Source organism: Eurypyga helias, unplaced genomic scaffold, assembly GCF_000690775.1.
Source record: "Eurypyga helias isolate BGI_N326 unplaced genomic scaffold, ASM69077v1 scaffold8865, whole genome shotgun sequence".
Taxonomy (NCBI): Eukaryota; Metazoa; Chordata; class Aves; order Eurypygiformes; family Eurypygidae; genus Eurypyga; species Eurypyga helias.
Genome location: NW_010252107.1, coordinates 37,865 through 52,122, shown reverse-complemented (window position 1 = coordinate 52,122; position 14,258 = coordinate 37,865). Strand labels below are relative to the sequence as shown.

General features: G+C 40.6%; 1 protein-coding gene across 1 annotated transcript in view; it reads left to right on the top strand.

Annotated features, from left to right (window-relative positions):
• The first annotated feature begins 1,589 nt into the window (after window positions 1-1,589).
• The window catches only part of ALKBH8 (alkB, alkylation repair homolog 8 (E. coli)), a 46,389-nt gene continuing 33,720 nt past the window's right edge, over window positions 1,590-14,258 (top strand). Inside the window, exons 1-6 of the mRNA XM_010152241.1 lie at window positions 1,590-1,721; window positions 4,615-4,855; window positions 5,912-6,043; window positions 6,912-7,007; window positions 8,367-8,471; window positions 10,610-10,680. Coding sequence (XP_010150543.1) covers window positions 1,590-1,721; window positions 4,615-4,855; window positions 5,912-6,043; window positions 6,912-7,007; window positions 8,367-8,471; window positions 10,610-10,680 — 777 coding nt within the window. The remainder of the gene's footprint in view (window positions 1,722-4,614; window positions 4,856-5,911; window positions 6,044-6,911; window positions 7,008-8,366; window positions 8,472-10,609; window positions 10,681-14,258) is intronic.

Sequence of the window (14,258 nt, the reverse complement as noted above, 5' to 3'; positions counted from 1 at the left end):
TATAGCTGGCCTTTGTAAAGAGGGTGTGAGACGCTGCCAAACAAAATTTTCCACTTCTGTACAGTAGAGTGTGATTCCTCAGCTCAGAAATCAAGGCAGACTGTTGGTTTCCGTGCCTGCAGAACTGAGCCTCAGGTAACGATGCAACAGACAGGGTAGAGAGTTTCAGCCCCGTTCAGACAGAGACCAAGGGAGAGTTCTGCTGTCTCAGAAGTGTCGGTGGTGCTGTTTGAGATGCCATCAGGGGCAGGAGGCATCTGGGTGGTGCTGGCAAGCATGACACAGCACAGAGAGAAAAGGTCTTCAGCTTCTTGAGCAGCAAGCGAAAGGCCAGGCAGTGTGGGCTAGGGCATCGCTGCCAGTTTTAAATGCTGCTGGTTTAGGCAACTGGGTCACACCTCCTATGTCTCTTGTTCTGTTCTTTAATTCAGAAGTTATGAAAGGATGGAAGGCAGTCCTTCAATTTCAGTTTCTGTGCTAGTTTGCCAAATATTGGGCCATGTCTTGGCTTTTGCCTGGAGAACGTGGGATTTTGTGAGGACCTGGCTAAGTTCAGAGCTGCTTTCCCCTGAGATCAGATAGAGGCTTCCAGTACACAGAGGTGTAGGTGTTATGCGAGAGGGCTGAGCTGTTCAGTTCAATATGCATCTCTTCTGCAGAGGCTGCATGACAGTGGTCTGACTGGTATGGGTGATATATATAGCCTCCACATTTTTACTTCTGAACCAGACTTGCATGGTTCCAAAGAGTAAACCCATCCCATATTTTTTCTCCTTTACCCTTAAGTAACTCCGTGGCAGGTAAATGCTGTGTTCCCACTAAATTCTGTACTTGCTATATAGGTACACAGTTTTCTGTTCCTTCTTATGAGAGGAAAGTGATTTGCGTGAAGGAAGGAAATGTGCTAGATGAGGTGTGGAGCATCCTAGTCGTTAGTTCTTGGATATCTGGGTATTGAACACATATTTCTACTCTCAAAACCCCCCCATTTTTTGCCAAATGTCATATTCACTTGAAAGTGGCGATTAGAAAAAAGAAGCCAAATGGAAACAGTTCACCTTCAGCTCAAGTATTAAGTGAGGAATGAATAATTCAGAAGCTAAGATGATACAAATCTCATGGCACCTCCACATGTGTTTTTATTCTTGATCTGGAGAGGCTGTAAAATGAACTGAAACTACTGTGTGAGAACAGGAGGGGAAGGCAGGTTAAAAACTGCAAATAGATGTAGTGATAATTGTGAATAAAGGAGTGAAGAGGAAAAACTGGAAAATGAAACCTAGTGTCGTGGCAGTCTTCACAAAGCTTTATTTTTGTGAGGGATCCTCAGTAAAAGGGAGTTTAATATCAGAACTTGAGACATGGGGAAAACTGTGCTATTGACTGAGCAAGTATGTATTTTGCAGACTCAGTTTTGTCAGCACCAAATAATAAAATCTGGGATAACTGAAAGTCCTGTTACTATCCTAGAGATGACATATGAGGTTGGAAGTCTCTAGACTCTAAACTCTAGAGCGGACTGAAGTATTTAATTTTTTCAAGCAGGACACTTACCGTGTGTTGTTTCTTCTGCTTCCCAGATCGCTAGCATGGAAGTTAAAACCAGTGAAGATCATTTGAAAGTCCATAAAATGAAGAAGAAGGTACTGAGGAAGCAGGTCAGAGCTCAGCATACGTTGATGAGACATGAGGGCATCGAGTGCATCTCCCATGCCACACAGGTGACTGGCAGTTCTGGTTTTGATGGTAGGGTGAAAATGCTGCTTCTCTGTGTTCGCTTCTTGCATATGCTTTGTCTAAAATGCAGTTAGTTCCCCAAAATGTACTTTCTGAGACTGAGGATTTTGTGTGCCTCTTTGATTTCAAAGCAGAACTGCATTTCAGGCAGAGACGTTGATGGCCTTTGGATAATTTTTTAAATCTGAAACAGTAGTTTCTTGGGTTGGGAAGGAGGAGGAAGCATGGGAAAAGTTACCTTGTTGAAACAGTTGAACTCTTCTTCTCTTTCTCTGTGTGATTTCTTTTCTTGCCTCTTTGATTTCAAAGCAGAACTGCATTTCAGGCAGAGACGTTGATGGCCTTTGGATAATTTTTTAAATCTGAAACAGTAGTTTCTTGGGTTGGGAAGGAGGAGGAAGCATGGGAAAAGTTACCTCGTTGAAACAGTTGAACTCCTCTTTCTCTGTGTGATGTCTTTTCTTCTCTGGCTTTTAGCTTTTTTGTCTTTGTCCTCTAAACTTCTCTATCAAGTGTGATTTGTCTCATTTAAACTCCCTGTTAAAAACATGTCTATCCTAGAAATATCTTTCCACGTTGTTTTCTTCACCTGAATTGATTCAGGCTGTGATTGTGTGGGAGTTGAACTGATTGACTGACTTAGAGCTGTTGAAAGGGGGACAACTTTCTCTTCCCTTGCACAAAAGGGGACAAGACAGGAGGGAATTCTGCTCGCTTATTACGCTCAGTGAACTTTACCTTAAGCTACTGTATTCCCTAATCTAACAGAAAACTACTCAGCTTCTAGATCTGTTTCTGCCACCGTGGAGAGTTAGAGCAGATCAGAGGGTGACATTGCAGATACCAGTGTAGCAAAAAGGATGTGACAGGAACTTGCAGACAGAAAGGGAAGAAGGTAGTGTATAGCTTCCTTCCATCAGTTGTGGGGACATGGTAATTGCTCGAAACACTGTAGAGCACCATCATTTACTCCAGCCTTGTTCATCTTGATCCTGCAAATTCTTCCTATTCAAATATCAGTTAGATTTTTATACTTTCTGTATCAAACTTGGTTTAGTCTTTGCTCACATTTCACACCATGTGGGCATATGCTAAAATGACCCAGCAATCTTGTATATATTGTAAGCTCTTTTGAGCAGGGTCTGTGTTTTTGTAGTGATGCTTGGGAAATGGGTCTGTAATCTGGGATTTGTTGCCCTTGATGCTGCCCCAGATAGCAAATTATCCATCAAATCTATTTAAAGAGTTATTTTTGCTTCCAGCAAGGTCCTCATTGGTGATAGAACACTTCAATAAGTGATGTATGAAAGAAAATCATAGTGCTAGTGATAAACTTATGTCAGGAATATAGAAAATGCTTTCAGGCTTTCTGGAAGAGTTTGATTATACTGAAATTGCTCAGTCAGGAGAGCATGATCTATTGCCGTACATGCTGCAGTTGTGTAGGGATGGTCTTTGTGGAAGAGGTGCCTGCAGCCAGTGAAAGCACTGTTTTGAGTCTCGGCGTTTCCTCTACACACATGGGCCTCCCCATTAATAACAGTCTCAAAAATAACAATAATTAATAATGTGGTCGCCTTTGAAAAATGTGGTCGGTAATGGGCAGCCTGAATCAGTGCTAAGAGCAAGTGTTAACAGAGCCATCGCAATAGGCGTAATCACTGCAGTTCTCACTGTATACATTGTTTTTGATAATCGTTCTCTTCAGTTTCAAACCTAACTTTCTGTCTTTTAGAGAAGTGAAATGCTATCATTTGAAACAATTGAACACTTTACCAGCTGCCTTCAGTAAAGGTCATAAAACATTTATAGACTTTAAGGAAAAGGTTGTCTGAAAGCTTTCTGGAAAGGTATTATGGGGAGTCAATCTCAGTAAATTGTTGCTAGCTGTAGGGAGTCACTGAAGCTCAATCAAAACTTCAAGGCTGCATCCTCATTCTTTCAACTGCCATGATTAGATTGACCAGCCAGTTATGGCATATAGCTACTTAGATGCCAAAAGAACTTGTTAATTTATTTTGAAAAGGCCTATGTATTTTCAAAGGATATTTCTTGAATAATAGTCCTTTGAAAAGTTCTATTTTGTTGTTTCTTCTAATATTTGGCAAACTGGCAACAGTCCTCACAAACTGCCTACGTCTTGATGATTTTGGACATAATTCTACGCTTTCATAGTGATTTAAGCGATTAGGCATTGTGCATGAAGCAATCTGTGTTAACTAAGGATGGGACATAAATCCCTTTTGTTTATAGAGGAAGAATTTTCAGATAAGACTGCTGGAGCAGAAGTAGATATTCTATTTCTAGAGGCTGCTGCTTTTTTTTTGGTGAACCTGATGTATGGGGGAACATGAGGTGGGTGGGCCTGGGAATATCAGTATCCCTATGCTTGGAAAGTCTTCTTGGCCAAGATAAGAAAACCTTTCTTTAAAAAAAAAACCAAAACAAAATCAGAGTTTCCAAAGGTTTTTCTTGTTGTTAGTGGTAACAGATCTCTGGAAAAATTCTATTTTAGAGCTCTCCAGAATTATGTGTGCCAGTGTCACTGTCTGCCTGCAGTAGACTTGATGCACACATGCTGGTTTGAACCTTAAGTGCTCTTGCAGTAGTAACTACATACATTAATTGAGGAGGAATCTCCTCTCTGATAGAGGTTGCAAGCCTTTCTGCTGGAATATGTGATGGGCAGACAAGGGTTGCCCTAACCTCATGTACCAAGCGCATTGAACTGTAAATATCTTCTGTGGAATACATAAAAGACTACCCATGGGCTTACTTAAATTTTCTCTATAGAGCTGCTCTTTTGGTAGAGGGTTAGTTTTAAATGAACCAGTAGTAATTACTAATTGTCCATCTTTTAAATTCCTCTTCAATTAGAACCTGGTTATTGCCAATGCTGGTCTCGGTAATGGAATGAGTAGACACCAACTGCTCAGGATAGTAGAAGAATATGGATTGGTGGAAACACTCTTAATGCCACCAAATAGACCATATTCATTTGTGAAATATGGAACAACAGAAGCAGCCAAGAAAGCCTTTGATGCCCTTAATGGAAAAGAAGTAAGACTGGAAGACTTTGGCCACAACATTGTTCTATATATTAATTTTGTGGAAAAAGGTATAATTTTTCTGCTCTCCTACTTATCCAACTTCTTGCATACTGCTTTCCTTTGCTTCTGCTTCCTTGGTTGTAAATATAGCTAAAAGCACATGGGTCTTTGTAGCTAGGGGACAATGAAAGCCAGGATCAAAGATTCAGGACATAAAATAGCCTTTGCCCTGTGTATTTCATGGTAGGATACTCTGATTTGAACTCCTTTACTTGGAGGCAGAAGGAGAAAGGATTTGGGTAGTTTCCAGATCATTCAGTACTGCACATGAAGGTTTTGTGATTAGGGAGCTAAATTAGGACCCGGGAGATCTCTGGACAGTTAATTGGATTTTCTGTGGGATGTTGGTCTTGCGATCTCTACCTCAACTCCAAGGAGAAAAACAGGCACAGTAAGATTTCTGGTGGTTTTCCTCCTGCTCCTCCCCCCCCTTCTCTCCAGGGCTGACTATAAGCCATTTAGGTTAAGAACTGTTGCTCTTTCTATGAGCTTTCATAGAGTCTAGTGGAAAGGGTTCCTGGTCTTGGTCTGTACATTATGGCAGAGAATAGCTTTTTTAAGCTATTAGGAATGCAGCCTGAATGTCCCTACGTCACAGACATTCTGTGCTCACCTAGGTATTGCATTATGCTCCTCCATACTTGGTTACAGATTGCCTCTCTGGACAGGGTGTACTCTGGAGATTTGTTAAATCACCAAAGTTCTAGAAAATGAAATGTGGGTAGAATGCTGAAATGACTGGGAAGTAATCTTCACCATTATTTTGACAGGAAAAATCACAAGTGGTTTTGCACTTCAATAGTGTATAGTCTTACTGGCCTTATGCAGTAAAATTTGGAAGGGGCTTTTCATGATGCAAGATTTGGGCCTTGCCCTGTTTTGTCATGCCAAAAAGGGATCATTCATTTGCCAAATAAGATCTCATAAGGGCTCCATTTTAGCATTAAAGTAAATATATCTACAGCTATACTGTATTCTCATCCATAGTAAATATCCCTATAGGCAACACATGGTTTTATTTTCTCTAAATAGTGACAATATTCTCTCTTTTCTGTGCATACTAGTGTTCTGGCAGAATGCTGTTCCTACCAGCTTGCCTCCAGGCCTAATGGTCATTGAAAAGATTATTTCTCCAGAGGAAGAAAGGAGGATGTTGGAAAGTATTGACTGGATAGGAGATGAAGATACTCAAAATGGTGGGCAAGCCCATAGGACCTTTCATACTTTTATGTTGTTTCCTACAGTTTCAGTTTACAAGAAGTCTATGTCTTGGGAAATGCGTTGTTTGAAATCATTGTGTGTTTTTTCTTAGTATTTTAGAAATTGGGTCTTACTGCAAGTAAAGCTCCTGGGGGTAAGTGGTCTGAATTGATATACTGGTATGGATTTACTTGAGTAATATTTCTGCATCCAGAAACAACTCAAGTCTTTTTAACTTGTCTTATGCCAAGCACAAGACTGTTCTGTGCAGACTAGCCTTGTAATTTGCACAGGAGTACCCTCCCTCCTCCACCCGAGGAGCTGTGTCTTCTCTTAGATCCAAAGGAAGTCAGTGAGACAGGCATTCTGGATGCTTCTGTGCTTTCACTTGAGCTCTGTGGAGTTAAATCTCTTAGTAAATGAATTGTTCTTGGAATTCAGGGTTTCTGTGTGAAGTTTGTTCCTTGGAACAACAGAGTTTTATTAACCTTGGCTAACTAATTTGGTGCTGGGTGAAAGTGAAGGATCCTGCTGTATCCATAGGATGTTTATCAAGTGCAAGTTCAGAGATCAGGGGAAGAATAAAGACACATTAAATGTGGCTCAGGAAAATTGATACTCCTTGCATATACCAAACCACTGTCAGTTTGACTTCAAACAGCAGTGAATGTGATGCTTGATGCAAATATGAAAGGTAATGAAGCAGAAGTGTGTGCCATGAAGAACAAGGGTGTCGCATCTAGTTTCAGCTGTTAATTAAAGATTGTTTAGGTTTAACAGGTCAGATGGAATAGGGAGGCATAGCAAATTGCCTGTACTCTTTTATGTAATCTAATCCTACTTTGAACTTGTGTGTTTTTACAGCTCAGAAGACTTTAAAGCATAGGAGAGTAAAACATTTTGGATATGAGTTTTCCTATGATAACAACAATGTTGATAAAGACAGACCTTTACCTGGAGGTGAGAACTTGCCTATTAAATCATACTTATTTTGCACTGATGTTTGAACCATTACATGAAGCCTCACTGAGGTAGGGATGTGAGATTCTAACAAAAGGAGAGGCGAGGCTCTAATAAAAGGGGAGCCTTCCTTGGATCTTAAGCACACCCTGAACAGTGCTTTTGAATGAGACTTACTCCAGATCACTGTAAGGGCTTGAAGCCAGGGGTTGCTGCCCTTTAAGGTGCAGTCAAGTAAGTATTTTTGGATTGTAATTGCCATTCTTTAGCTTTTGTTTCATAAAGCAACTGTGTTACAGATTATGTATTCGTTGGTTTGGGGGTTGTGACGTATATTGCTGTGTATATTTATCGTGACTAGCGTGAAGCTTGCTGGATGCGCACCAGAATATAATTTCATTTGGACTGAAAGCAATTTTGAAAAGGTTTGAATAACTCTTATTTCGAGTTGAGAGAGCTGTGAGTCAGAGCAAAGCGAGTGAGTCATTTTATGGTCTTAGATTTAAAAATAGCAAAATAGGAGAGTTAAATTCCTATAAAACCTGAAGGTGTTTAAGGTGATGCATATGTACTGAGTGGATGTAGCTTCCAGCAGAGGGATTCTGGTCGCATTGCGGTTTTAATACTGTAGCTATGTAGCCATAAAAGCATTGATATTTGAGCTGTTTTCTAGTTTCACAACTAAAATACTTTGTGTGAGAAAAGCATAAACACTTCATTGAGAGAGAACAATTAATAAAATAAAAATCAAAAGATTCATGGAAGAGCTGTTGCTTACATTGTTGAAAGTGACACCCACATATTAATTTGACAGTGAAGCCCTGAGGTAAAATAGCAAACCAAAGATTCAGTGAAGGACTGTAGCTTGAATTCCTGTATAAAAAGCAGTTTAACTTCAGATTTTTTTTTAATATACTGCAGTAACAGATTTCTAGGGGATATGTTTTTTTAGAGAGCTCTCTGCATGACTTCTGACTTTCTGCATAACTTCTTCACTGTGACATTTTACTGTAGTTGGTGGAAACTTTGCCACCAACTTGATATGCTTTTATTTATGTGCAGATAGTGCAGCTCGTATTTGTAAGGAGTGGGCATGATCCACTTCCGAATGCAGAGACCTTGGAGGAATGGCCTTCCCAATTGCGAGCTGTTATAAATATATTGGACTTGCAGATCAGGCCCCCAAGTCTGATATAGGTGTTTACAGCAAATGCAGAGTGATCATTGTTAAAGGTGGACTTACATATCTACGGGGCTTTTTCTATGTATTTTGTCCAGTTATTATATTTATTGTAAGAAGGAAGGATAAAAGTGTAGAGAGCTATTCTGTCTTGCTCACAGCTTTATTTCTATAACTAGGTCTTCCTGAAACTTGTGACCTGTTCTTGGAGAAGTGCTTGAAGCAGGGTTATATCAAACATAAACCTGATCAACTAACGGTAAATCAGTATGAACCCGGACAAGGTAAGTTTATTTGTCCTTTGAAGATTCTGAGCTCTTTATCCTATGTTGAGGGTTAACCCTGGTAGTCAACTAAAGTACACATATGGATTCTTAAATGTGATGCAAGCAGTGTTCCCTTATCTGAGGAATAAGAAATAACTCTATTTCTTTAATCCTTCCCAAACTGGAGACTTCTGAAGATAAATTTGCTTCTAATCACACCTCTAGGGAATCACATGCTTTTTTTGCTAAGGTCAGTCATCAAGGCTAAGCAAAAGGCTTCCTTTCAACAGTGGGTATCTCACTTGTCCTTAGGAAGAAAGGACAGCAGCTTTTCTTCCAGAATTAATGTCTGACAGCTAATACAGTGTCTACCAAACAGGGGTCTGAAAAGCTGATCCTATTTGTTTATGTATCTGACAATCTGTTAAATTGATACAGTCATGTACTTCTGGCTGGGACATCAGAGGAGATAAGTTAGAATTGTAGATTTATATCGAGAACTGAAGCAGATTTGGTGGGTTTTTTTTTAAAAAAAAGTCAGATTGATACCTTTAGTGTCTGTGTTCTGAGCCAGATTATCACTGGAAATTACACCTGAGATTTTAAGAAATGACTGATGACTTTGGGTATTTAAGCTGTAGGGGCCATGCGTCAGACACATTAAATGAATTCCTTTTTGAGGGCAATTTTTTCATTCGGGGTCCTTATATTGTTTACAGTATTAAATTTATTCTTGAAAGTTACCATCCAGTCTTGACTGTTCTCTTACTATGTGCTTCACGCACAGAGTACAACCAGCAGATAGGTAGGTCATCGTGGTCTTGATTTGTCTGGGTGATGCTGAAGAGAGCAGTCGATGTTCTCCTGTTGCACAGTCAGTCGCACTGACTTCAGTGCGCATCTGAAGGCGGAGTTTCAGTGCTTTATACTGAGGCAAAGTTATGAGCACAACCCCCCACCTCTGTCCTTGGTTTCCAAGTCTCACTGATTTTTTTCTCTCAGATTAAATGTTGACCTCATAAAACATTTGTATTGCTTTCTCTGAAACTAATGGAATTCAGAATATTTACATCTGAAGGTAAAGTCTGGCATATAATAAAGATGCTTTATAGGGCTGACTGACACTTCTAGGAAAAATATGTTTTCAGCTCAGAAATTTGATAGTGTCCAAAATGAACGTGGGTAGAATTTTTAATAAGCACATACAACTGTTTTTGTTTGGGTCACACAGGAGTTACTCTGCCTGTCTGGGCCTGCTATGATATCAAAGGCAGGCATAGCTGCTGTTCTCCTGAGCTGTCTGCTGGCCTTGCTCTGCTGCTGGCTGTGGTTCCCTACCATGCAGTGAGATCTTGCTGTGGTTTGCACACTGCTGTTTGAGCACTTGCTGTTAAAATGGGTGGCACGAGCTGCAGGGAATGGCAGTTTCCTTCCAATTAGCAGATCTGAAAGAAAAATTTAAAAAAAACAAAATTACTGTCCCTCTGGGGATTCTCAACTATGTGTTGAGAATCATACTCATACTCTATGTGTCAACTCATACATGCACCAACAGATGTACTACCAGGGGGTTAGCCTAGCGGTGGTGTGTGGAGTTCTGGGAACTGCAAAGCAGAGACAGGGTTTGACCCTGGCAGTGCTTACGTTTGTGGCAGTAGGTCCTAATTCTGAAGCCAAGACCCTCAGCACAGCCGTTCACGTAGCAGTAGAGGGAGTATTTGGGATGACTCCTCTGTGAAGAGAATGAGAGAGAAATACATGATCGTGGATGAACTACAGCCCCGCATCACCTAATATAGCACAACAGTGCTAAGTGCTAAACTGCCTAAGAGGAGAGCATAGTGACTTCAGGTGCTCTTTTCATTGGAGTCTTCAGAGGGTGAGTGAGGCCTTTGGGTGCTCTGAACTGTCTTGTAGATATTTCCACTGATTGTACAGGACACTTGTGTTAACTGTGTGCATCTAATTTAGGCATGTAAATCAGGCAGTTGTCCTGAATTCTTTTGGAAGGCAACTCCTTCCTTTATGGTGGATTCTGTTAGTTCAACTGTATATCCCAGTTTTCTATACAGACATCCATGGAAATAGAGATAGCACATTATTAACGTTATTATTTTATTATTATTATACTGACTTTTCTGGTTTTTCTTATGCAGGAATTCCTCCTCATATTGATACACATTCTGCTTTTGAGGATGAAATAATCTCTCTCAGTTTAGGAGCTGAGGTAAATGTAATGGTTGTATGTGTTTTGATGATGCTTTACTAAGAAGTTTCATTTTTTTATATTGTTTAATACAAGTTAATCTGATTTTTCTATGGTTTCTGTTCACAATAATCTGAGTTTAGTATCAACCATGTAAGGTAATGTGATATGCTAATTAAATAAGTAACTGCAATGCGATGTTGTCACTGGAAGACTTGCTGATAGTATCAGTGATACCCAATTTTAAATCTCAGCATCCAGTTCTCTATCAACCTTCCTTCATTTTGTATTCATCTTGGAAACCCTATCCCTGCTTTTTGTGTTTTTACTTCCATGTTCCCCTTTGTCATCCCCTGTTCCCTCTGGTCTGCATAAGCCTCCCATTACTTTAATATTCAGTCATTTACAGTAGGCTAATGCAGATGTGTTACCCGTAGAAGGTCCAGTCAAAGTGTGAACTGTACTGAACTAATTGTGGTGCAGGCAGAGGTAGACTCTGATCCTGTGAGCTTCCAACATACACAGATAGTATAGACAGAGTGGGAAGGGAAATGGAAGAACAGCAGGCTAGCATGAGGTCATGCATCATATCAAGAGTAAGGCTGAAAACAGTCCATAGCATCTAGTCTCAGTGCTCTAGTTAGGGTCTTTGCTTTTAATCTGTTTGGGTAGTTAATGCTGATTCTTTGCCCATCCATCTTTTACAAATGTAGTGTTACTTTCTCTGCCTTAAGCACTGCTTCACTGAGTCGTTGTTACTTGGCCTTCCCAACATCCTGTGCCTTTCTTGAGAGTGTATCCTATGCATCCGCAAGGCCCGCTTCCATTGCTGTCTTGGGCTTTTTGTGACAGGAGAGTTACATGTATTGCTGTATATTCCCATGGTACTGGATAACCAGAAGTTTAACATGGCTAAGAACAGGTTATTGCAGGGGGTAATGAAGGTTTGAGTTTTGAATCTTTCCCCTGAAAAGCTATGAATGCTGTATGAGAATGATCTAATCTGCTACTTTTTTTTTTTTCTGGCAGTGTTGTGCAGATGATGCAGATGTGTGTGCTTATAAAGTTGTACCTGCATCACCGATGGTGTTCTGTTACAAAACAGCAACTTTGGTTATTGCTTTCAGTTTGTCTTACTCTTTAGTCAGGGAGGGGAACATAGCTAGATATTCTGAGCCCTGTCATTTTTGGAGTCTTTAGTCTCGGCTCTGGCATCAACTTCCTGGGCTTGTTCAGCCTGGAGAAGGCTCCGAGGAGACCTCATTGCAGCTTTCCAGTATCTGAAGGGGGCCTACAAGGGTACTGGGAGAGGACTTTTTACAAGAGCCTGTAGTGATAGGACAAGGGGTAATGGGTATAAATTGAAATCAGGGAGGTTTAGATTAGATGTCAGGAAGAAATTCTTCACAGAGAGGGTGGTGAGGCACTGGCACAGGTTGCCCAGAGAACCTGTGGATGCCCCATCCCTGGATGTCTTCAAGGCCAGGCTGGATGTGGCTTTGAGCAACCTGGTCTAGTGGAAGGGGTCCCTGCCCATGGCAGGGGGGGTGGAACTAGATGGTCTTTAAGGTCCCTTCAACCCCTAACCATTCTATGATTCTATGATTCCTCTTTTCTTCTGGAAGGTTGTGTAGTGGATGTGGAGCTCCTGGGACTAGGGGTGAGTCTAAGGAAGGATAACTTTTTCATTAACTTGTGTGGCAGTGGCACATCTGTGTTCCTGTTGCTTGAAAAGAGGCTATCAGTGTTACCAGTCCTCCCAGCATGACCATGGATATATTTGTCCACCATTCACAAAAGCATCTACTTGAGTAGGATTAGTTGTGAGTGTGGTATGCATAGTGGTAGTAGAGTTCCTACTATTTGGTTTTGGAGTCTCCCAGTCTAGGGATTACTTCCTCATGTGGCTTCTGCACTTAGCCTTGTCTTAGGGACAGTGCATTCTCCTCTGTTCAACTGCAGTATTGTCTTTTAATGGTGCCAACACCTCCATGCTAGGTAGTACATGGGAATGTCCATTTCTTTCATGCAGCTTCTCTAGGAGAAGGGCTGTAATTGATTTTCTGTGCAGTTCATCCATCTTAAGTTTAATTTTTCTAATACATGCTGAGCATTCAGAGCAGCACAGCAACAGTTGATGACCCCAACTTACAGCTCTTCCTAGGTTGATCTTGTAAATAAAAAAAAAAGTAATTTCACATGTTCTACCTCATTCTGCCATCCCAGGCTTTCTTACCCTTCCCATTTCAATTAAAAGGCTGGTACAGATGCTGTGTTACTTCATTGGAGAGGCACCATAGGCAGTACACTTCTAGATGATTAGATTACAGCACACCTTTGTGATGGTCTGAGATGGCCAAAAGCAGAGTGATTTTTAATCACCTGAGAAAAACAAAACTTTCTGTGAAGTGGACCGCCTGGAGCATTATGATGCTGTTAAAAATTGGAATGTGTACATTTTAATCAGGGAAACAGCCAGACTTGGGCCATTTTTAGGTATTTCAGGCATAGGCATTGTATACAGTCCGTTATATATCTTCCAAGTTTCAGTGCCTTTTCCTAATGGGACATTAATGCACTTTTCAAGTGCAGACAATCAAAGCACACACGTAGTAAAACAAGCAGTGGCCCATGAAATGGTGCATTATTTAATGCCTTTTCTTTCTGGTACTTCTACAACTTTTAATGAATTTTTTTTTTTAATGTGTTTTTGTGCACTTAGCTCTTCATCTGATTTTAAAATGTAAATGCCAGTTTCTGTAACATGCGAGTTAGCTATTTTAGGAATGATGCCTCCTACTGCATTCCCATTAGACTTTACCATGTACAAAATCTACACACTCTGGTAATGAAGAATTAGAGTTGCACGTACAGCAGCAAACTTTGGTGTCTGTCTATTCTTCTTTCTATCCTTCGTTCTGATTTTTTTTTTTTGTTACCTGAATAAATTAGGCTGCAGTGCAGTGGAAAACATACATAAACTGAGCCATATGTCTTGTCCTTTTTGTTCTTATCAACAGTAAATGCACACTTTTATTTAAAAGTGCCATAAAGGAATAACCTTGCAGCCCAATTGGTTCTGTATCCTGTTTCAGAAGTTGGCTAACCAAGTCACTTCGGGGGAAGAAAAGAAAGCAGAATGCCTCATATATTTTATTCTTATACTAAGTCATGGAAAGAGCTTTTCTTTCAATTGTTCGTATACCTGTCCTTCCAGGATCTGAATTAGGCAGATTCTTGTAACCAGTAACTGAAATAAATGCTTTGGTTTATGAAAAAGAAGTCTGTGGCAGAGCAGGGGATTAAACACAAGTGCCTTCCCAGCCTAGTGCCTTAGCTATCAGCATAGGTTCTCAGACTTATGTCATCTTCCCAGAACCACAGAATTGGTTAGGTTGGTGTGCTGGATTCAGCCAGGAAAGAGTTAAATCTCTGTACTGTGGCTGCTAGTAAGCTGTGTTCCCGGATGCAGAAAGCAGCACTGATAAGTTCTCAGCTGGCGCTGGGGAATGCCTACACCAGATTCAAGGTCTTTCTCCACTTCTGATCCTGCAGCTGCGTTCCCAGCTCTCGCGGTCTTGCTACAGGCAGTGCTGGGA